Source organism: Thalassophryne amazonica, chromosome 3, assembly GCF_902500255.1.
Source record: "Thalassophryne amazonica chromosome 3, fThaAma1.1, whole genome shotgun sequence".
Lineage (NCBI taxonomy): Eukaryota > Metazoa > Chordata > Actinopteri > Batrachoidiformes > Batrachoididae > Thalassophryne > Thalassophryne amazonica.
Window position 1 is genome coordinate 76969929 of NC_047105.1, and position 25284 is coordinate 76995212.

Genomic DNA, 25284 nt, shown 5'->3' on the forward strand with positions numbered 1-25284 from the left:
GCAAGAAATCACATAGCTTTCCCCTGTTGCCCTGCAAGTCTTGGTTTGAATATAGGACTTGAAGTTCAGACCTCAGTCTCCCTGAATCAAAGAACTGGCCAAAACAACATGAACACAAACTCAAAATCCTCCAGTTTCATCAGAAGGCCTTTGGCACAGTCTAATGTGTCATCATCCATGGACTTATCTGCAATGATCATCTCAAAAGTTTGCAGGAGGGCATCATAATTGTTTGCCACAGTGCTCACTATCTGTGATGTGAAATTCCATTGAGTAGGAGCATTTCTGGGCAACCTTGAGCAGCCTGCACACTCAAGAAAAGACATCCTCTTTGTGGATTTTGAGAAAAATGTGGCAAACCCAGAGAGTGATGCAAAAAAATATTCTGCACTCAGATAAGCATTTAGCCCCCTGAGACAGAACCAGATTCAGTCTGTGTGCATAGTAATGCACAAACATTGCACTGGGGGCTATTGCTTTAACTTTGGCCTGCAAACCATTGAGAGCTGAGCTACTTTTCCTTTTGCACCAAATTAATCTGAGGAGTTGATCTGCCCTGCTGTTTAACTCTAAGTTTTTCTTCGTAAGGAAGACTATCAAATGGCTTCGCCAAAATCCGGTCCACAACATTCAAATTGTCTGCCATTATGTGCAGCTTGCTACCTAGCTAGCTCGCTAGCTGGGACTGGCGCGAGGCTAGTGTGAAGTGTGTCTGCCTGTGAGTGCTTTGTGATGGTGGAGGAGCTCAGCAGCACCCGCTGCTCGGTAGGGACAGAAACTGCGATAGAAGTCAGAAAGAGTGATAGAAGTCAGTCTCCAAACACAAGCAGCTCCAAAAAAACCCCCACCAGAAATAGAAGCTTGATTTGTCGCTAGTCGTTTTTGACCAAGAAAATGCCCGCCGCGTTCACACCGGGCGCGACAATAGCGACTGCAGCCACAGGTTGCCATGTAATCCCTATGTAAGGACGCGTTTTGGCACCAAACCGCGCAGCGCGACACGATGGACGCGAGTGAAGCGACGTGAGTGAAGTGATTTTGAGCGTTTTGCGCATTTGTGGCACGTCACGTCGTGTCGCGCTCCTCCCCAAGTTGAAAAATGTGAACTTTTTCGTCTCTTCGCGCCGCGATGATCAATCAGGGACTGAATATGTAGTGACGTGGAGATGTCTGGAGTTTGACTGAGGATGTGAACATGTCCTGTATCTGGTAGCAGCCTGTGAGGAGGACTTATGTCTCTTTTGTCCTTTTCATAATCATGACAAGAGTTTTTGGAGCGAGCAGCAGCCCCACAGCAGCGGGAGCGGAGTTTCTTTTTCTTTTTCTTTTTTTTACGTGCGCGCGCGAGGGAATCATCCATGGAGATTATTTTACTTATTAACTACACAGGTGTATAATAAAGCAAATGGTGACTGGTTTCTAAAGACAATTATGACAGAGTTTTTTTGGGAAAGAGCGAGGAGCAGCCTCACAGCAAGCCGCGGAGTTTTGTTCTTTCTTTTTTTTTTTTATTGTTTTTACGTGCGCGCGCGAGTGAATCGTCTGTGTGGAGAATATTTTATTAATTAACTACACAGATGTATGATAAAACAAATGGCGACTGGTTTCTAAACACAATTATGACAGAGTTTTTGGGGGGAAGAGCGAGCTGCAGCAAGCAGCAGAGTTTTTTTTTTTTTAATTGTTTACATGTGCACGCGTGAACGGGACAGTTGGTCCTCAAACTGGGTCCCGCAGAGGCGGAAGGACCGCTGAAAGTGGCCATCATCCAGACACAGCTGCTGCAGGAAATAATGATACTCTCTGTATTGGGAGCTTTTCACAACAACTCACTCCGTGTGATCAAGGTCCGTCATGATGACTTGACACCGAGCAGAATGGAAGCTCCTCCTATTTGATGACGCACTGGGGCGAATTTTCGCAGCGAAAGTCCACCCAAGCAGAGCGACACACCGGGCGAAGGAGGCGCGTCCGTCGCCACGCGACCCCCACAAATTTGTAGTGTCTGATCGCGTTCACACCGGCGCTCCCATGCTCCCACGGATGTTTACACCAAAAGATCGCTGATTCACTCATTTCGCTGTCAATCAAAAAGGGATTCAGCCTCAGACAGATCATCCAATCATCATGCAGAAGCTGAGCGTCCGGGCCGAGGCCAGCCCACTGCCCCATAGACCCCCAGACACGCTGAGCGTCTGATGGGCGGGACAAAGCCCAGCATTTATCCAATGACTTGTCTCGTTTCGCTGCATGCTTTGTGTCGCTATTGAAGTCTGTGGACGCTCAGCGTCCACACTGTTTAAAGCACTGTGAAGCTGCGGGTTTGAGTGAGAGGAAAGCCGCGTCGTTACCAGTGATAAGAAACTGATTCTGAACAAAAGTTGAGCGCGTTGTAGCGCATATTTAGTCAATGACATGTACACACAACAGTATATATTTGATCACTTATTTTTTGACATTTTAGGGGAAGCTGAGCTTCCCTTGCAGTCTTAGAGCAATCGCCTCTGTCGACTGCACCTGCTGAGGCTGTCAAGTCATAATCTGCACATAGCATTTGACATAACGGCGAAGCATACAGTTAGCCTTACCTCAAGATGCTTTTTCAAATTTGATGGCGAATTTTTAAACGCCATCACTTCCTTGATCTTCGGCCTGCATGGAACACACCTAAAGAAAACAGAGTTGTCTTTTATAATGTTGGAACTGAAATATTTTCTCTAGGTATGGCCACGGACTTGTGTCACCTGTCTTCGCGTCCATTGTTCTTCTTCTGAATTCTGAATATTCATGCAATGCTTTGCATCCTTGGGTGCTTTGAGTGGGCGGGTTCTGACCTGTCAGATACTTACCTGATTGATTGAAATGTACAGTAGCAATGACAGTAGCAAATATCCATGCAGCACAACAGGAAAACCTTTTAATGCAGTATTTTCAGACTAAATGTAACGAGTAACGACGTCAGTTCCAGAAATGTAAGGAGTAGAAAGTACAGATAATTGTCACAAAAATGTAACGAAGTAAACATACATCCTTTAACCTTTTGATCTAAACTTATCATTATCATAATTATTATTATTAACTATTAATAATAAAAACGTATTTTTGGTGTTTGTGAGGTCATCAGAAATGAAAACAAGGCATTTCTAAAGCAAAAATTCTGCCATAAACACAGTTAAAATATGACATGATCTGGATTTGTCTGTGTTCATGTGACTCTGAGTAGGACGCGTCTATCGCGCATCGTTTTCACACAATGAGAGAGAAATGCCCTCAGAAGTTCAACAGCAGGTGAGAGATGATTAACTAGGTGCACAGTACATTTTCTCCATGGCTAATTTTGAGTTATGCTGAATTTATTTTCTGTCTCTGTGTGTAAGAGTGAAGAACAAACTTTGGTATTTTGAGTTTGCTACTTCTGAGACTTTCTCCGCCTCCTGCAAGAACCTAACAGATTGTGTCTCCATCGAGGTGAAGCGCTTTCTCCATTTGAAGCTGATGCCTTCACATTAATCTCGTGCGCACAAGTGCAAACATTTTGACTTACCCGTGATCAAACTTGTTTTAACTAACAGTGCTTTGGGAAAACTCTGGATCTGAGCCGGGTGTCTCTGGAGGGCATTGCTGTCCTCAACATACCCAGCATGTACGGAGGCTCCAACATTTGGGGTGAATCCAAGAAGTCTGACAGTGTGTCAGAGGCACAGAACAGTGAGGTCATCACTGACCCTGAGATTCTTAAAATAACCTCACAAGGTGAGGCTGACCTGGTTGGATACATAATTAAGATTCATACCAACCCATGCTTTCCTGAATCACCAGCTTTTCCTGCCTTCATCATTGCAAATGCCATCAACCTTGTTGTCTCCATAACTAATCATTTACAAATGCTGAAGGTCATATGCGTGCGTGTTTGCACAGATATGAGCGATAAACGTCTGGAGGTGGTGGGACTGGAAGGAGTCATCGACATGGGGCAGATCTACACTGGACTAAAGAGCGCCGGGCACAGGCTGGCACAGACATCTCAAATTACCATCAGGTCAGGTCCACTTTGTGCAGAGACAATATTATAAAGGTTTATTAACTGAGCGCGAGGTCTGTACGGGAAAATATCAGATTGAGGTGTTGACAGTACGGACCGAGCGAAAAACACAGAGGTCTGATATTCCTGAGCAAGTGAGGTTAATCATTTGTTTATTATATGGCTGTTTTTGTAGCTGCATGGACATTTTGCGTGTCCACTTCGAGCTTGTTCGCTGTTAATTCCTGCTGTTCAAACTCGTCAGTGTAATAAAATTCGCTGTGAGAATGGTCCTCTTCGTTGCTCATAATTTCTTTGTTCGCTTTTTGTTTTATTTTGCTTTTAAATTTCTTGTTGAATGAGGGAAGTGTTGTGTGTCGCCTTGGTTCCCGCTGGGTACTGCCTCTTTTCCTGTCTGTTTTCGGCTGCAGAGCTGATCATTACAACTGTGACTCATCATCTCGTGCAGTATATCAACCCCGGTTCTGCACTTCCGCCTTTGCAAGAAACTCAGATCCTCATGTCCAGAAATCCTGCACCTCATCAGCTCTGTGTGCTGCCACCTGGCTTCATACTTTATCCTCACATCTACACTCCGCCTGGATCATCTTAAACAAAGTCACAAATGTGATACGCATTCCGGACCAATTGTCTGTTATGGTAACTGGTCTGATATTTGAAAATATCAGACCGGAAATCAGCCAATCAGAGCGCGCGTAGCGTTGCAGCCATATAATAAAGAGTAATACAACACAATACAAAACTACTGCTTAAAAAAGAATAGAACTAAATCAGCATTTTCAAAAGTAGAAATACATGCATTGAATGCATATTCCTAACACCTTATTTTATCATACTAAATAAATCCATTTAATGTTAATATACCTGTAGTGAAATTCGTTGGATTTTATTTCAGATCAGGCCTAGCCTTTTAATTTAAAAAACAAACAAACAAATAAACTCGATCAGTAAAACACCCCAGTAATCCAGGATAAACATTTCTCAGAAATTAGGAGGTCTCCAGGTTTTAGATGAACTGGTAGTTATGCAGGGTAGTGTTACAGCAACATGTTGAGTTTGTACTGTGGTCGAGAGATAAGACAAAACTCCCAAATTCATACAGAAAATGTAGAAAATACTTGCAAATACAGAGACCACAAACAAATATAACATACAGCACATGCAACGATTTTTTTGATAACGTCTGCTGTAATTTCACACAACACATGCAACAACACAGACATGCTACAAATACCCAAAACAAAAAATGTAAGTATTTGCAACACAAAAAGAGGTTTCTGCAGAGAGGACATTTTCTGTCAGAGAGCTCAGCGAATCACAAATTAATAAATAAACCCTGAAAATATAGCTAGTTTAAGAGTAAAATCATCAACAGACTAAATAAATCTTACTAGCAATGGACTGAGTGCCACGATGCAGAATAGTCCTCTGGGCAGTAAGTAAAAGTCCTCTGGGCAGAAACCCCATTTTAGTGTTGTTACCACTTCCATTGTACCTTAGGTGTGGGTTAGTGGTTAGCACTGGTGCCTCACAGTAGGAAGGTTGTGGGATCGCTTCCCACCCTTTCTGTGTGGAGTTTGCATGTTCTCCCTGTGTGGGTTTCCTCCAGGGACTCCAGTTTCCTCCCACAATTAAAAAACATATTTATTTAGAGTCTGCTTCTTTCTCTGTCCTTGACCAAGGCAGCATCTCTACATCTGGAGTTGGTCCCCGGGCACCGGACTGTGGCTGCTCACTGCGCCTAGTGGTTGGATTGTGTCTAACTGTAATTAGGATGGGTTAAATGCAGAGGACAGATTTCATTGTATGTATGTACAATGACAATAAAGGAAATTATTATTAGATATTTGCAGTGCGTTTTGTGAATTTGCAGCAGACATGTTTTCAGATTAAATTGTTGCAAGTGTTGCAGGTTATATTTCTTTGTGTTTTCTCAATTTCTAAGATGTTTTTGATGATAGCACATTTTTCAGCTACCTGTTGATGCTGTGTGTGTGTCTTTTCTGCATTTGTTTGTGTTGTGTTCATTGGAAAGTGAAGTCTCTTGACCACCGTGAATATTGACGGGCCAAATGCACTCACTGTTAGTGTCAGCTGTGGTTACCATCATTGTCAGTAGCTTTTGGGCGTCATTATAAGCAGCGGGCATTTCTTTAAAATAGCCTGTAATTCATCAAACATATCATGCCAACATCGTAATAGCCGACATAAATAGTAATTTACCTCAATCCTTGTAATCTGATAAATTCTGGAAAACTTTCATCATTTTATGAGGATCAGCTGTACTAATAACACTATAATTGACAATAAAGTTTTACATTTTCTGATTTCACCTATTTTCATCCTTGGACACAAACAACTTTGGGCCACATTTTGTAAAAAATAATCTATTGGTTTCTGAGAAGACCTTTGAACAGCCCAACAAAGAGCCCAACAAAGCCTACCTTTATTGTGGATCTTTAATTAAAACTGATAGGCTATACAAAGTCAAATGTGGGATATTAAGCTTTGCATTGTGTCTGTCACGGGATTGCGTATAATTAAGCCTCTCTGTTATTTGTCTGTGTGTACAGAACAATCAAAGCTCTGCCTATGCAAATTGATGGAGAACCTTGGTTGCAACCTCCATGCACTGTAAGTGTTATTTATAATTTTTAATTCACTTTCAACACATTCGGATTCACAGAAGATGGTGGTAACAGCTCTGTGATCAAACTTGTTCATGATTTACCTTTTGCTCCAGGTTGCAAGATAAAATTGCAAATATAGTGAAATCTGTGTAAAAGAAACAATCAGATGATGACCACAGTCATTTTAGATTATCATGTGTTTCAAAACAATGCTAATTTCATATTATGTAATAAATACTGTTCAATAAAATGTTTACTTTAAGTCATTATTTATTTTTTTTGGACTGATTGGATTTCATTGCACCTAATTAAATGGTTCACTCATACCGTTGTCATTTATTGTAGATCATCATCACTCACAAGAACCAAGCTAACATGCTAATGGCCCCGCCAGCTAAACCATCTGGCTTCTTTCACCTCAAGTAGTGACATATAGCTTGACTCCATCACACTTTTCCTGTTATTATTTCAGTGAAAAGCATCACTATGTCTTTTTTTCACTTGAAACAAAGTGTAAATGCCACAACTATGTCTGATTGCTACTATTGTGTGCCAATGTTATTGTGCATCTTTCCGGTGTAGTAATTAGCTATAAATGTAAAATATATTTTATGTTGTGGTACATGTCTGTGGTGGATGAAACCGCTTGGTCAAATATCTGCGTACGTGAATGCAGCTATAGTAGTGATTAACTCGCTTTGGCCTTGAGATGCTTTACAGCTTACCTTGTAGGACTTCCTACAATGTTCAGATGCATAATGTTCAGATATCTAAGTAAACAAAATTGTTTTATTTCATTGTTTAATTCCTAAAGCAAAGAGTAACATAAATGTGGTTGAATGTGGCTTATTAAGACATGGCTTTGACTTTTATGTACAGTGTCTTCCCTAAGTTTTTTTTTTTTTTTTTGAAATATAAATGTTTAATAAGTGTATTTTCTTTCATTAAATATTCTATTGTATTTAATTCAATAAGGCACACAAGTGATGCTATTTTCCAGATGCAGCTTGAAGCAGTTATGTTCCAGTTTGCTAAAAATAAGTTTCTTTGGGTGATTTTTTGCAACAACGTGGTCCTTACATAATATAGCCACTGAAAAAAAATGCACATAAACCCTAGGATACCTTGAATCAATAATAATAAATAAAAGAAAATAATGTGCTATCTTTGTAGTGTTTACTAAGTCTTCATCTGTGTCAGTCTTGTGTGATTTTTTTTTTTTCAGTGTACTTTCTAGTATACTTGCATGTTACATTCATATCTCATATTTATGTCAAGTGGTGTTGTGGTGAATTATCAATTATGTGTGTGTCTCCTGAATATTCATTTTCAGTGATACTTGTGGATTGGGAGGTCTGGGCGGCTTTGCTTGAGCTGCTGCCCCCGCGACCCGACTCCAGATAAAGCGGAAGAAAATGGATGGATGGATGGATGGATGGACTTATAAAGTATCATATTGAGGATCTGTAGACAACAGTCCATAGCAGTGACTGAATATAATGGAATAGAATTTATTATTATCATTGTACATGACACCAGAAAAAAATACTGTGCATGACAATGAAATTAAAAACAATCTCTTAAAAGCACATTTAAAATAAATAAATAGAATAATAAATAACCCTAAAAATTCAACATAAAACCTAGATAAAACACTCAATCACAATCATAAAATGACAGATCCAACAGCATTTAGTGCACAAATAGCTCTTCCCACAAAGCTATTTTTAAGTCTGTTTGTTCTGGCCTTATGTGCCCTGCATCGTCTGTCTGATGGCAATAATTCAAACAAATAGTGTCCAGGATGGGAGGAGTCTCTGATTATAGTCCTTGCCTTCCTGAGACAACTTGTATACAGTTCCTCTAATGAAGGCAAGAGACAACTGGTGATCTTCTGGGCTGTGGTGACGACCCTCTGGAGAGCTTTCCTGTCTGTGACTGTGCAGCTAGAAAACCTCACACACAGACAGTAGGTCAAAAGGCTCTCTATGGAGCAGCGATAGAAGGACACCAGCAGTCTCTGTGGCAGATGGTTATTCCTGAGAACCCTCAGGAAATAGTCTCTGCTGTGCGTTCTTGATGGTAGCCATAGTGTTTGTGCTCCAAGTCAGGTCGTCTCTCAAATACATGCCCAGAAAATGAAATTCAGAGACCCACTCCACACAGTCCCCATCGATGACCAGTGGCTGGATGACTGTTTTCCTCCTTCTATAGTCCACCACCATCTCCTTTGTCTTTGAGGTGTTGAGGATCAAATTGTTCTCCCTACACCAGACCGACAACCGCTGCACCTCCTTTCTATAGGCGGACTCATCCTCACCAGAAATGAGTCCCACCACAGTAGTATCATCAGCAAACTTAATGATATTGTTGCTGAAGTGAGAGGGGGTGCAGTCATAGGTGTAGAGCAAAGGACTCAGCACGCAAACCCTGAGGGGAGCCGGTGCTGAAGCTAATGGCCGAAGAGATGTGAGGGCCAACTCTCACCCTCTGAGAGCGCTCTGTGAGGAAGTCCAAGATCCACCGGCAAATGGAGTGGGACAACCCCAGGTCCAACAACTTAATCACCAGCCTGCTTGGAAGAATGGTAATAAATGCTGAGCTAAAGTCCACAAAGAACAGCCTCACATAGCTCCCCTGCTGCTCCAGATGGGACAGAGCAGCATGTAGAGCCATAATGATGGCATCCTCCGTGGACCTGCTCGTACAATAAGGAAACTGGTGAGGGTCAAACCCAGGGGGAAGGCAGGAGATGATGTAGGCCCGAACTAACTTTTCGAAGCACTTTATAATAATTGGAGTTAGTGCAATGGGGTGATAGTCATTCAGATCACTGATCCTGGTCTTCTTAGGGAGGGGGACAATAATAGAGGACTTCAGGCGGGGGGGGACAACAGCCTGGCTCAGGGACTGGTTGAAAATGTTTGTAAACACACCAGCTAACTGAGCTCTACATTCCCTCAGCACCCGTCCCGAGATGCCGTCCGGACCCGCAGCTTTCCTTGAATTCACCCCCCTCAACACCCGCCCCACCTCCTGTTCCTCCAGTGTGAGGACGTGGCTGTTGAGGGCAGGTGAGGGGACGGCGACTGTCTCGGGTGGCTGCACCTCAAAACGGGCAAAGAAGCTATTGAGGTTCTCTGCCAGTGAGGCATCACTGTAGTCTGCCAACAGGGTGCTGGGTCAGTGGTTCGTGATGTGCTGAACACCCTGCCACACCTGCCGAGAGTCCTGACTCTGGAAGCGGTCCTCTATTCGCCTCCTATAAGCTGTCTTGGCATGTCTGATCCCCTTCTTCAGGTTGGCTCTGGCAGTGCTGTACAGCTCCCCATTACCACACCTGAAGGCGGAGTTCCTCTCCTGGAGCAGGTTCCGCACCTCCCGAGTCATCCAAGGCTTTGTATTGGGATAAACATGGATGTACTTATCCACAGTGACCATGTCGGTGCAGAACCTGATATATCCCAAGACAGCTGCTGTATACTGTTCCAAGTCCTCATGTTCAGAAACAGACCAGTTTGTGGACTCAAAGCAGTCCTGGAGTTGTTGAATAGCACCATCAGGCCAGATTTTAACAGTTCTGGATATCACAGGAGCACTTTTCCTGAGGGAGCTGTATGCTGGCCTCACAAGCAAGGACATGTGATCTGATTGGCCAAGGTGGGGTAGAGGTTTCTGAGACTGCTAGCAGGAATGTTCAGACAGGAAGCTATGAAAAAGCTGGTCACAATGAATCCATGACGCTTGTCCTCGGACCAACTTGATGATACATGCCTGATAAAAGTGAAGGTCTATATGTCTCCGTCTGGGGCAGACAGGCGTCATGAAATATTCTGCCCAACAGGTCAATCTGTGCTATGTATGCACAATTCACTTTGTTTATCCGTCACCCCAAAGCACTAAATAAAACTTTAAAACAAAATAATAAAACTTTCAATCAATCAAAATCAAGGTTTAAACCTTACCCACCCCCTGAGCAACTACATTAACAATAATGGTAAGGAAAAACTCCCTCAGGTATTTTTTCATGATCAGAAGAAACCTCCAGTAGACAAGACTCAGTTGGGTGATCATCTGCTATGGCCATACTAACAAATAAAACAAAAGAACAAAACAGAACAGTCAGAACATGCAGTAATAGAAATGTTGATGCAATGGAACTATATACCACATAGTGCAGTGTTCCCAATGACAGATGGCTGAAAGTACCACCAGGAGGCAAAGCCCAGAGTCCTAGCAAAATGTAGTATGTTACAGTCTTATGCGAAAGTTGGGGGTGGGGCGAAGGAATCGCTATTTTTTTTGGCAAATCTGTGGATATTATCTATCCTTTATGACCTCATCTTTCCATCTCTATCTATCTAATAATAGTAATAATAATTATTATAATCATCACATCAATACATTCCTAACTAGAAGCACTCAGAGAGTACAAACCTCCGCCAAGGCCATGGGGTTACTGACGCCATAACATCTACACGCTGTGGAATCATTGAACCTAAAAAAAGTCTAACAATGATGTTTGCTCAGTAGTAAAAAAACGTTTCATCTGCTGTGACTGGATAGCATGTATCCTTAGCACTTGGCATCACAGTTTATTGCAACTTGCACGTTTCCCAGAAGCTACTGTCATCTGAGCACTGATACTGATATTGCATGTGCTTATAGACAAAAACAAGAGACAAAATTCATTTTATTATTCAGCTAAACTGCAAATATATTAATTTTTTAACATTTATGAAACACTTCTCTAAACAAGGCCATAGGGTCACTGACCCAAAAGAGATTCCCTCCTTGGCACAGTGATCTATTCAACAATTCAGTGTTACAACCAAAACTATGATACATACACTTTTCTTTCCTTTATATTTGATATCCTTGATCATGAAAACATACCACTAGAACTTGGAATCACTTTTATGTCTTTATTAGTTCAAAAGTTATTGTATAAAAACGATTTTTCGGTAATGGCGGTTTTCTTCTGGATCTAGCTCCATAACATTTGAAGCTACATCAAATCTGATGACACCTTACTGAATCAGTACAGATTCAGCTACAATTTTGTGTTAGTTGTGCATCTCTAGCTTCATTTGTCACCTCACACTGACACATTTTCTATTTTCCCTATATTTTTGCATATTCTGGATCACCAGATCCGGAATCCGGATTCGATCATCACCAAACGTTGTTGTTTGATAGAACATTTGACTATGTTGCACCCTAATTTTTTTCAAGCCTTTCTGCTTTGTTTTTGTGGAGTTAGAAACTAGAATGTCAAAATTCCCCCAATCCCGCAATGGTGAAGAATCCTTTAAAAAAAATTCCTGGATCCGGATCGTGATCCAGATCACCACTAAAATTTAATCACTTGTTCCTCTTGTCATTTCCAACCACTCCACAAAATTTCATCAAAATCCTTTCAAAACTTTTTGAGTTATCCTGCTGACAAACAGACAGACAAACAAACAAACAAACAAACAAACTCGACCGAAAACATAACCTCCTTGGTGGAGGTAATTACAATACTGTGCCACACTATCCCCTTTCTTATTGATTGATTTAATTTAAAAAAAATTCTTGATTCCATGACTGCAATAACTTTACATATTTGTGTCCCAGTAAAGGGTGTGAGTAATTGATACAGAGATTCTTCATTGTCATTGTAAAAAGTACAACGAAAGGTAAGGTGCAAGCCTTTCAGTGCAAATATAAACTTGAGTAAACCGTGTGCAGACTTAAATGGTCTGGGGAAGAAAAGAAAATAAACATAAAATTTAACAGAATGAAAAAGGTATGTCCACAGTGCAAATTAAAAAAGAAAACAGATACAAGAATGTAATAGTGGGTAGAGGGCACCCAATTATGTTCTCTGCCATTTTGGTAACCCTCTGGAGCTCTTTCCTGTTTGCCACCGTGCAACTGGCAAAACACATACAGAGGTAGTATGTGAGGATGCTCTCCATGGTAGAGCGGCAAAAAGACACGAGCAATCTCTGGTTTATGTTATTTTTCCTGAGGATTCTCATAAAGTGGAGTCTTTGCTGTGCCTTCTTTACCAAGTGTGTTATCTAACACACTATGTTGTTAATCTAACAGAAACTCCTTAATCCAAAGACATGGAATGAGGTAAACCGAGGTTCAGCAGTTTCCTCATGAGGCCATGGGGGAGGATGGTGTTGAATGGTGAACTATAATCCACAAATAGAAGATGGGCGTAGTTACCCTGTTGATCCAGGTGGATCAGCGTGGTGTGGAGGGCAGAGGTTATGGCATCCTCAGCTGACCTGTTGGCTGGTAGTGATTGAGGCTGGTTATGGGGGCTTTCTTGGGTAGTGGGACTATGGTGGAGGTCTTCAGACCTGATGGGACAGCAGACTGTATGTCAGGGACCAGTTGAAGATTTTAGTGAAAATCCCAGCAAGCTGGCCTGCACTGTCTTTCAGCACCTGTCCAGAGACGCCGGTGGGGTCCATTGCTTTGCGTGGGTTGACATGCTTCAGCGTGTGCCTCACCTCATGCTCCGCCACCATGAATTTGCTCCTCGCTGCTGGCGACGTGGCTGCTCCTGATGTCACAGTCTCAAAGCGAGCAAAGAAGAGATTTAACTCATCTGCCAAGGTGGCGTCACCTTCAGCACCTCTGATGGCGGGTTTGTAGTTAGTGAGGTGTTGGACCTTCATCCATACCTGCCTGCTGCTGTTGCTGGCCATGTCGTCGTCGATCCTCCTCCTGAAATCCTCCTTGGCCTTCCTGATGCCTCTCTTCAGGTTGGTGCAGGCTGTGCTGTATAGAGCCCTATCACCAGCTTTGGAGGTGGAGTTTCTCTCTTTCAGCAGCTGCTTCACCTCCCTGGTCATCCAGGGTTTCTGATTGGGGTAGACCCAGATGCTTTTCTCCACTGTGACCGAATCTACACAGTTCTTAATGTAACACAGTACAGTGTCTGTAAACACATCCAGGTCCTCATCCTCAAAGATGTCCCAGTCGGTGCTGTTGAAGCAGTCCTGCAGCTGCTGAAATTGGCAGCTCTCCACAGTTTCTCTGATACTTACTGGACTGGTAAGCATTGAAAGCCGAGCTAGACATGCCCAAACCTGTCCTCTGACACGCCGAAACGGAGGCGTTCTTTGTCTCGCTCATCAAGCGAATCGGTCGTGACGCGCGAAGCCTCCGCGCGGCGTTCCATGACAAAATCTCTGGTTAAAAGTGAAATCTGCCGGAAAATGGCTGATGTCCAGCTCTTGTGATAACCAGAGAAAGAGCACACGACGTCTCGTATCCACAGAGCCATCAGCTTAGAAATTATCCAGTGGTTTGTGCGTTGTCGTCGCAGCTCGGAGCGCGGTGCGCCGACCGTCCTTAAAGCGACAGTAACAGCCCTTATTCTCTGTGAAGCCCGCAAAATTTTCACCGAAAGCCAGATAAATTTTTCGAATGGTTTCCAGGTGCCAATTTCTAACAGCTTCTGAAAAAAATCTGATGGAAAAAAAGTCCTTTTCATTCTGCCATTTCCAGACAATGAAATTCCGATGAGGGGGCGGGACCACTCCTTCCCAAGGCGTGCTCACAGGCGAATGACGTCACCGACAGGTGTGGAAAAACTCACGCATGCGCACGAGGGTTCAAGCATGTCTGACGTAAAAACATATGAATGAAATCCATATAGTTTAAACAAAAAATAAAAAGGACCGTTACTTTATTGACAGACCTCGTATATGTAGGGATGAGTTGCAGAGAGATGTGGTCTGACTTGCCCGTATGTGGTGCAGGTCTGGCCCTGTAGCTTTACTTAATATTGGTTTAAACTTTGTCCAGTGTATTTACTCCTCTTGTGGCACATTTGACACATGACGTGCACATATGCAGTCCATTATTTTGTGTTTTGGATTTTTATTTCATTTAGAGCATGTTGTAAAGATCTGTTTTCAGTTGAAGGTTAAGGGAATGATTTAGAAAATATTTTTAATTAAAAAAAATCCAGTGCTTTAAACAACAATTCTTTTGATTTGATGTCACAAAAAGTAAAATATCTAATTTGCGCAGATGTGCCCATATTTTTGCATACAGCTGTAAGGGACACTAAAACGCGAGCAAATCTTTTTACATTTAAACATTCTATGAAATTCAGCATCCCTCAAAATTTATGTCATACATTCAATAAAGTAAAAATACAGCAATTTATACCCTGAAACAAACTCATTCTCCAGAGGCTTTACATCCCTGGTTCTCAAGACCAGGCACCTAAGTGGCTCTGCTCTACTCTTTTCTACTCTCCTATTTTACTCTTCCTTTTCAGATACAGTGAGGAAAATAAGTAATTGAACACCCTGCGATTTTGCAAGTTCTCCCACTTAGAAATCATGGAGGGGTTTGAAATTTTCATCTTAGGTGCATGTCCACTGTGAGAGACATAATCTAAAAAAAAAAAAAAATCCAGAAATCACAATGTATGATTTTTTTAATAATTTATTTGTATGTTACTGCTGCAAATAAGTATTTGAACACCTGTGAAAATCAAAGTTAATATTTGGTACAGTAGCCTTTGTCTGCCATTACAGAGGTCAGACGTTTCCTGTAGTTCTTGACTAAGTTTTCACACACTGCAACAGGGATTTTGGTCCACTCCTCCATACAGATCTTCTCCAAATCTTTCAGGTTTGGAGTTTCAACTCTCTCCAAAGATTTTCTATTGAGTTCTTACGGGGCCCCTCCTTAGTTGCCCTGGCTGTGTGTTTGGGGTCATTGTCATGCTGGAGGACCCAGCCATGACACATCTTCAATGCTCTTACTGAGGGAAGGAGGTTGCTTGCCAAAATCTCACAATACATGACCCCATCCATCCTCCCTTCAATACGGTGCAGTCGTCCTGTCCTCTTTGCAGAAGAGCATCCCCAGAGTAGGATGTTTCCACCCCCATGCTTCATGGTTGGGATAGTTTTCTTGGGGTTGTTCTCATCCTCTAAACATGGTAAGTGGAGTTGATTCCAAAAAGCTCTATTTTGGTCTCATCTGACAACATGACCTTCTCCCATGCCTCCTCTGGATCATCCAGATGGTCACTGGTGAACTTCAAACGGGCCTGGATATGTGCTGGCTTGAGCAGGGGGACCTTGCTGCCCTGCAGGATTTTAAACCATGACAGCATCATGCGTTACTAATGTAATCTTTGTGACTGTGGTCCTAGCTCTCTTCAGGTCATTGACCAGGTCCTCCTGTGTAGTTCTGAGCTTTCTCAGAATCATCCTTACCCCACAAAGTGAGATCTTGCATGGAATTCCAGACCGAGGGAGAGTGATAGTCATCTTGTGTTTCTTCCACTTCCCAATAAATAATCATAACAGTTGTTGTCTTCTACCAAGCTGCTTGCCTGTTGTCCTGTAGTCCATCCCAGCCTTGTGCAGGTCTACAGTTTTGTCCCTGGTGTCCTTAGACAGCTCTTGGGTCTTGGCTATGGTGGACAGATTGGAGTGTGATTGATTGAGTGTGTGAACAGGTGTCTTTTATACAGGTAACAAGTTCAAACAGGTGCAGTTAATACAGGTAAAGAGTGCAGAATAAGAGGGCTTCTTAAAGAAAAATTAACAGGTCTGTGTGAGCCAGAATTCTTGCTGGTTGGTAGGGGGTCAAATACTTATTTGCAGCAGTAACATACAAATAAATTATTAAAAAAATCATACATGTGGACATGCACCTAAGATGAAAATTTCAGACCCCTCCATGATTTCTAAGTGGGAGAACTTGCAAAATCGCAGGGTGTTCAAATACTTATTTTCCTCACTGTATTCAGATATACCTTTGTATACTGGCATAGTTCCACCTTAGAATTGGAATATAATATATAAGATATACCTTACTGAATTTTCATGCTACTTGTTACAAAGAGTATTTCCAAGTATATAACAGTGGTGTTTTTTTCATTGTATTGGGTTCTGTTCTTTATCTATCCATGAAGCCAGAGGACACACACCAATTAGTTAAACTGCAGGAATGTCTTTCAGACATAAAGACATGGATGACCTCTAATTTCCTGCTTTTAAATTCAGATAAAACTTTTAAGATTAAGCTTAAAACTTTCCTTTTTGCTAAAGCTTATAGTTAGGGTTGGATCAGGTGACCCTGAACCATCCCTTACTTATGCTGCTATAGACTTAGACTGCTGGGGGGTTCCCATGATGCACAGCATGTCTTTTTCCTGATTCTCTCCCCTCAGCCCCAACCAGTCCCAGCAGAAGACTGCCCCTCCCTGAGCCTGGTTCTGCTGGAGGTTTCTTCCTGTTAAAAGGGAGTTTTTCCTTCCAACTGTCACCAAGTGCTTGCTCATAGGGGGTCGTTTTGACCGTTGGGGTTTTTCTGTAATTATTGTATGGCTTTTGCCTTACAATATAAAGCGCCTTGGGGCAACTGTTTGTTGTGATTTGACGCTATATAAATAAAATTGATTTGATTTGATTTGTTGTAGCACTGTGTTTGTATGCAATGCTACAGTACATGAAGCCCACTAAATTACAAATCCGTTACTTAAATTTCACCACTACTAATGCCTGACAGCATATAGTGGGACAGGAAGTAAGTCAACAGCAGTGGAAATGAGTCTGTAGGAGTTTCCACTGCAGAGGTCTGGAAAAAAACAAAAGTACAAAACAGCAGTGAAGCTAGAGGGGTGGTGGTTTATAAGATTTGGTTATTGAATGCATATATATATATATATATATATATAAAATATGGCTTCTGTGTGCATGTGTGTACGGCTTCAATCACGCAAAAACCAGGGAGAGCTGACATTTACCATTTGGTATACTTACGAATTTTGGGTCAAGGATGAACACTGTGAAAACAGAAAGTTGAAAGGACAAATATTTTTGGAGAAATTACCAATTGTAGCTAACTGTAAACAATGGACATTGTGCTGCAATGCACCATGGGAGTTCGGGTTTTGAGATTTTAAATGTTGTTATTGTGGTTCATGGTAGTTTAACAGTGTTGTTAGTGTTATTGATTTATTATGATTTTGTATCTCAATTGGTTTAGTCAGTTTATTTAAGGGTTATATTGCTGTTACCATGAACGATTGAAGTCTCATAATGGTACCATGAGTGAAATGTGTAGTAGTTTTAATGTCTTCTGCCACCGTCTTTTTTTTTTTTTTTGTCAATTTAAAAGCGCGTGCGTGCAACTTTGATCACAGGGAAACTGTGGATAGCTGACGTTTTCCATATGGCATGCTTATTGTCTAACAATAAATTAACATGAAAAATTACATAATTAACAGGAAATAAAAGGGATGAGTTCCTCTTATCAAAACTGTTGAGGTCTAAGGTTCTAAAAACATTCTGGAATCACCAGCTACCTATGGTACAAACACTACCAAATCTAGAGCCCATAGGCAACACGCTTGTGTGTGTGTGCATGTGTGTGTGTATATATATATATATATATATATATATATATATATATATACACACACACGAACACACACACTCACAGAACCTTATTATTTAACATACATAGCAGTGCCTTACTGTTTCATGACACCTTTCCCTTTATAGTTCCATGTTAGTGCTATGTTGAATATTGGACAGCAGATGTCGCCATATTTAATTGTATCAAAAGTTTCAAAACACTGAACCATTTCAACACAATTACTTCATATTGATTCAGTAGTTTAAAACGCTTCTGTTTCTCCATCACTAGTAAAAGCACTTACCATGTGTGCCATTATCATAACGTCTCACATTTCTTTGGCTCATTCACCTTACAAGTCTGTGTGTTACAGTGTTCCTAACTACAATCCTACAGCCACTGAGCAGCACACTGACACCAGGAAAAAGCTCTTAAGTGCTCGCGCATGGTCATTATAACCATAACTATAACGATAAACTTAAATTCTTATTTGAAAATAATTGCTAAATCTGTATGTATTACAGTGTTCTGGGGGCTTCATTTTGACAGCATGCAGCCAACATTGCTCTGTATTAATGGCATTTTATGTCAAACATTAAATGTGTTAAAAAATGTGTGTGGCGGCCGCCTGGTTCCTGTTCTGGTTCATTCATCCTTCACCATCTGGCTCAGAAACTCGCTTCATCCACCATTTGGGTTAAGTAAGTGTCTCCGAGCTCCAGTGTCCTCCCAGAATTGTACATTTCCAATTCCAGTTATGTTCACACAATTATTATTATTATTATTATTATTATTTTTCCATTGTAGCTCTCTGCATTTTTGGGTCCTAATCCTTATCTCTGGTTGAATCTTAACATAATGTTTACTGATTAAAGACAGATGGAAGCACATATCATAACATATCATAAGAATAACGGCAATATTTTAATAAAAATGGACCCTCATTGGACTGATCTCCTATGGGGACGAGTCTGCCTACAGATGGGAGATCAATCACTTGGTGTCCTGGTGCAGACAGAACAATCTGGAGCTGAACACCTCAAGACAGTGGAGATGGTTATTGACTTCAGAAAGAACCCACTCCTGGCTGCCCCCATCACCCCGTGTGACTCCCCAGAAAGGGGAGGTGATGGTCTAGTGGTTAAGTGTTGGGCTTGAGACCAGAGGATCCCAGGTTCAAATCCCAGCCTGACTGGAAAATCACTAAGCACCCTTGGGCAAGAGCCTTAATTGCCTAGTGGCTCCCGGTGTGTAGTGAGTACCATGTATGGCAGCATCCTCACATTGGGGTGAATGTGAGGCATTAGTGTCTAAAGCGCTTTGAGCGTCTGATGCAGATGGAAAAGTGCTATATAAATGCAGTCCATTTAACGTCAGCTCTCTCATCGAGAGAGCACATCAGAGGATGTACTTTCTGCGGCAGCTGAAGAAGTTCAACCTGCTAAAATCAGTGATGAACTTCTACACTGCCATCATTGAGTCCATTGTCTCCTCTTCCATCACTGTCTTGTACGCTGCTGCCACTGCTAAGGACAGGAGCAGACTGCAGCATATCATCCACACAGCAGAGAAGGTGATTGACTGCAGTCTATCATCCCTACAGGACCTGTACACCTCCAGGGCGCTGAGGAAGGAAGATTGAGGCCGATCCCTCTCTCCCAGGACACAAACTTTTTGTTACCCTTCCATCTGGTAGGAGGTGAGGTCCATCAGGACTAAAACCTCAAGACACAAAAGCAGCTTCTTTCCATCTGCTGCTGGACTCATAAACAATGCCAGAGACCACCACTTACCCTGCCTCCCTCCCCCATTCCCATAAAGTGCAGATCATCCATACACTAAAAGGTACTGTACATCTGTACTCCAATCACCTGTTTATGCACTGTCCTATTCCATTACGCTTTATTTATTCAACAGTGAACATCGGGTTTTTTTTACTCTTTTTACTAGCAGAGTCTGGCAGCTGGTCTGCTCTGTGTAAGCCTGATCCCGTCAGATCTCACAAGCTAAGCAGTGCAGGATCTGGTTAGTACTTGGCAGGGAGACCTCTTCGGAACACCAGCGGCTGTGTGTGTTTCTTCGGGTGAAACTGGAGTTGCGTCAGGAAGGGCATCGGCGTAAAACCTGTGCCAAATACCGATGCAGATCTGGTTGTATCCACGGTGGCGACCCCGAACAATACGGGAGCAGCCAAATGGATAACAACAACTTCTTATAGAAGTGTTTTTCTTTTCTTTTTTTATTGTTTATGCACCAATAACACCAGATTAAATTCCTTGTATGTGCGAACTCACTTGGCAATAAATTTGATTCTGATTCTCTGATGTGTTTGTGTCATAAAATTACAAATAGGGCTGCAGAGAAACAAGACTGTTATGTGCCATATTTTTTACACACATTCTGCATGTTGAGTGGAAAAAATGTTGTTCATCCAGCTTTTATGCCTTTAGGGTTTTCGAGTGTGACAGTTGACTATAATTACAAAATATTGTGATTTAAACACACCCATTCATTGCTATACGTGTGTGTGATTGAGTGCTTGTGTAATTATGTATGTGCCTGTTCTATTTTGCCTAAATCAGGGATGGGCAGATGTGTGCTGTGATGGGCCAACAATCTGTCAGTTTGTGTTCCAACTAGTTACCACAAGAGGTGGTTTCAGTGATGAGCAGCTCTTTGAGTGTAGGGGAGGAGCTCATCATCAACATCACTTCCTGAGGTGGTCAGCTGGAACACAAACATGCAGTGCACTGGCCGGCCATAGCACAGGGTTTTCTTCTCCCTTGTAGGTTATAGACAAAAACAAGAACATCTCCAGGTGAAACTTGTTGGATTTACTGTTTCACATTTCAGGCACATCTGGGCAGGGCATGACTCAGAAGGAAAAGCAAGTTGAGGTTCAAGCCTTGGCTATTGTTGTTTGAATGTAAAATTGTTTTTCATCCACAAACTGTTCCTCTAATGTGCAGACCATAGTGCGTGAGTGTGTAAGTCAGACATTACTGTAAAGTGCTGTGGAAATCTCTTTAAATACTTAAAAAGAAAACATTTTTCTGTTGCAATGCTGCAGTTAGTACTACTAATGATAGTGGTGTATTAGTGTGCAGTAGGAAGTCTGAGCACTCTTGTTTGCTACAGATACTTTCTTCCCTCTAAGGAGCTCCTCCTCACCCTGAGCGATCCATTACTTCATACTTTTAAAAGACATTTGATCATGTCTGCAAAGTCCTTAAGAGGTTTCAAGTGTGTGTTTCATTTCGTAGTTGTTGTGGAGAAGTTATGGCATAAGAATATTAGATGGTCCTTATACTGCTGCTGACATATGCATGTTTGCAGCTGCGTTTATCACATCCATAGTGCAAGATACCTGATACTACTAGGGTGTGTGAGATGCTATCATGAATCTTCAGTGTTGAAGTAGTTGCTGTGGTGATTCATGTTTCTTGCGTTTTCTTCTGGCCCGTGGGTTACTCTATTTCTAATGTTATCTCGTGCATATACAACCCCAATTCCAATGACGGGACATTGTGTGAAATGCAAATAAAAGCAGAATACAATGATTTGCAAATCCTCTTCAACCTATATTCAATTGAATACACCACAAAGACAAGATATTTAATGTTCAAACTGATAGACATTTTTGTTTTTGTGCAAATATTTGCTCATTTTGATATGGATGCCTGCAACACATTTCAAAAAAGCTGGGACAGGGGCAACAAAATACTGGGAAAGTTGATGAATGCTCAAAGAACACCTATTTGGAACATTCCACTGGTGAACAGGTTAATTGGAAACAGGTGAGTGTCATGATTGGGTATAAAAGGAGCATCCCCAAAAGGCTCAGCCATTCACAAGCAAAGATGGGTGAGGATCACCACTTTGTGAATAACTGCGTGAAAAATAGTCCAACAGTTTAAGAACAATGTTTCTCAACATTCAATTGCAAGGAATTTAGGGATTCCATCATCTACAGTCCATAATATAATCAGAAGATTCAGAGCATCTGGAGAACTTTATACACGTAAGCGGCAAGGCCGAAACCAACATTGAATGCCCGTGACCTTTGATCCCTCAGGCGGCACTACATTAAAAACTGACATCATTGTGTAAAGGATCTTACCACGTGGGCTCAGGAACACTTCAGAAAACCATTGTCAGTTAACACAATTCATCGCTACATCTACAAGTGCAAGTTAAAACTCTACCATGCAAAGTGAAAGCCATACATCAACAACATCCAGACATGCCACCGCCTTCTCTGGGCCCGAGCTCATTTGAAATGGACAGACGCAAAGTGGAAAAGTGTGCTGTGGTCTGATGAGTCCACATGTCAAATTGTTTTTGGAAATCATGGACGTCGTGTCTTCCGGAGAAAAGAGGAAAACGACCATCCAGATTGTTACCAGCACAAAGTTCAAAAGCCAGAATCTGTGATGGTATGGGGGTGTGTTAGTGCCCATGGCATGGACAACTTACACATCTGTGATGGCACCATCAATGCTGAAAGGTACATCCAGGTTTTGGAGCAACACATGCTGCCATCCAAGCAGCATCTTTTTCAGGGATGTCCCTGCTTATTTCCTCAAGACAATGAGGAGCCACAGTCTGCACGTGTTAGAACAGTGTGGCTTCATAGTAAAAGAGTGCGGGTACTAGACTGGCCTGCCTGCAGTCCAGACCTGTCGCCCATTGAAAATGTGTGGCACATTACGAAGTGCAAAATACGACAACGGAGGCCCCGGACTGTTGAACAACTGAAGTCGTACATCAAGCAAGAATGGGAAAGAATTCCACCTACAAAGCTTCAACAATTAGTGTCCTCAGTTCCCAAACACTTATTGAGTGTTGTTAGAAGGAAAGGTGATGTAACACAGTGGTAAACATACCACTGTCACAGCTTTTTTGAAACGTGTTGCAGGGATCCATTTCAAAATGAGCAAATATTTGCACAAAAACAAAAAATCTATCAGTTTGAACATTAAATATCTTGTCTTTGTGTTGTATTCAATTGAATATAGGTTGAAGAGGATTTGCAAATCATTGTATTCTGCTTTTATTTGCATTTCACACAATGTCCCGTCATTGGAATTGGGGTTGTATGATTTCATGTGGCTTCATTGACCTCTGGTGATTCAAACCTTGTGTTACATTATCATCATGATCTCCAGTAATTTTTTTCGTCTGAGTTAGCTGTTCTTTGCAACCTCTAGTGATTCTTCTCTTAGTTAATACACATGCATTTATATCCTGTGGCTGTCTAATGCTTCAGACTGGGCTTTTGTTTGGCCAAAGCTCTGGCATGGGGTGTGAATTCTGCACAATTTTGGAGCGATGGCAGTTTTCGATGCAGTGCGGTCGTTCATTTAGACAAGGTCTGAGTCAACTGAAGAAAAAGACAACGTGGTTGCATGCTTTTTAAAATCTGGAAGTCAGAGTGCACTCAGCTGGATTCTATCCACATTTGCGGTCAGACCTTGGCAAATCCCGCTCAAATCCAGCATCCCCAGGTCGCATATGTGTCTTAAAACTGGGAAAATCCTTCTGCTGAATGCAGCTGCCAGTGGAAATATGGCATCATCTGTTCATTAGAGCCCCAAATCCACAGGCGACTGACAGATTACATGATTTCCCCACCAGATAAAATATTTAAATCCATAACTAATTACTTTGCTCTATCCATCATGGTGTGATGGATAGAAATATTTCTGTACCCTTCCCCAGAGTTGTGCAATCCTGTCTCATAGGTCTACAGACAATTCCTTTGACTTCATGTTTGGTGTGCTCTGACATTCACTGTTAACTGTGGGACTTTATATGTAGACAGGCGTGTGTCTTTCCAAATCATGTCCAATCAACTGAATTTACCCCAGGTGGACTCCAAATAAGATGTAGAAACATCTCAAGGATGATCAGTGGAAACAGGATGCATCTGAACTCAATTTTGAGCTTCATGAGAAAAGGCTGTGTACATGTATTCAAACTCAGTCCCACATTCGTACAGCCACTATTTGTCAAAACAAAAAGTAAAAGTAAGAGCTTTGTGTGCTCACATCATATTAAAGATATTAATATTAAAGACTGCTCTTAACCCACCTGTGGCTCCTGCTTTTACTTTGAAAGAAATCTGAAAATAATACACGGAAATATTCAGTATATCATAGAGAAATTATAAGAAATTAATCTAATTTGTGTATGTTCTTATATTAGTAGAATATACAATGTCAAAGCGACTGTCATGTGACCTACCAAACTGAGAGAAAAAGCATTTCCATTCTATGAATTTTCTGTTACAGAATATATCAGGATGGAAAAGCTGATGTGAAGAAAAAACCTGAAGCTAATTAAAAAGGGATAAATTGAGACTTATGAAAGTGAGACTTCTAATTGAATTGCTAAAGCGAATGGTGCGATATTTATCACGACAAAGTATTCAGGCAGTAAAACTGAATTCACTACTTTACAGAATACACATCGACACAAAAAACATTTTCTAACCTTTTTTCAGCCATTTTATTCATTTCCCCACATCATTTATATTGCATATAATACACACTTACAAAAGCTCACCCCATTATTTATTTATTTAACCTTTATTTACTCCTGATACTCCTTTGTCAGCTTGTCGCCGCACAAAACAGTATTTTCAGATCGCTTTAACCCAAATTTAAGTCAGCGCATCATCAATTTCTATTTTTTCTAACGTCTGACGACGCAGAATAACGCAAAGCAAGATGGCGGCTGCTGGCAACAGCTCACAGGCTGCATCCGCCGTCTAGTGGATTGAACAGAAATTGATGGATCCTCCACACCAGATGAAAAAAGAAGAATAAAGTGGACATCAACCTTGTTTCTGTGATACATTTATCCTCCATCTTGTACAAGGAATTACCTTTGAGAAAATTGGTTATTGTAAATTATTCCACAAGCCTTTTCTTTAAATGACTCTGCATTAGGTAGGTGATTTTGGTAACTGTATTCTTGGGCACTGAAATGGAATATTGTTACGAGTGCTTCAAACTTTCAGTTGCCTCTGCTATCACCCAGGTAAGGTGTATTATTATGATTTTGGCTCTGAATTGGAAGCATTCAGTAATGATTCAGTAAACTGAATGACCAGCGGCCCCCTCCCCAAAGCTTTATGGTGTAAGCTGTAAACAAATTTGCTTTATTTGCGGAACTTCATTTGATTGCTTTAACAAAATGATAGTCTGA

The 25284-nt window shown here is 41.5% G+C and overlaps 1 protein-coding gene and 1 long non-coding RNA gene across 3 annotated transcripts in view; both read left to right on the forward strand.

Moving 5' to 3' along the window:
• The window catches only part of dgkab (diacylglycerol kinase, alpha b), a 44338-nt gene extending 36614 nt beyond the window's left edge, over positions 1-7724 (forward strand). For both annotated transcript variants that reach the window (XM_034166869.1, XM_034166870.1), the window contains 6 exons: positions 3224-3288; positions 3378-3468; positions 3573-3753; positions 3919-4039; positions 6616-6676; positions 7018-7724. In XM_034166869.1, the coding sequence (XP_034022760.1) occupies positions 3224-3288; positions 3378-3468; positions 3573-3753; positions 3919-4039; positions 6616-6676; positions 7018-7098 (600 nt within the window). In that variant the 3' untranslated portion in view covers positions 7099-7724. The remainder of the gene's footprint in view (positions 1-3223; positions 3289-3377; positions 3469-3572; positions 3754-3918; positions 4040-6615; positions 6677-7017) is intronic.
• A 1134-nt stretch (positions 7725-8858) lies between these two features.
• On the forward strand, positions 8859-13940 carry LOC117507105. Its single transcript, XR_004559622.1, has 3 exons — positions 8859-9001; positions 13657-13659; positions 13929-13940. It is a non-coding gene; the product is annotated as an uncharacterized LOC117507105 (long non-coding RNA).
• Positions 13941-25284: the final 11344 nt, after the last annotated feature.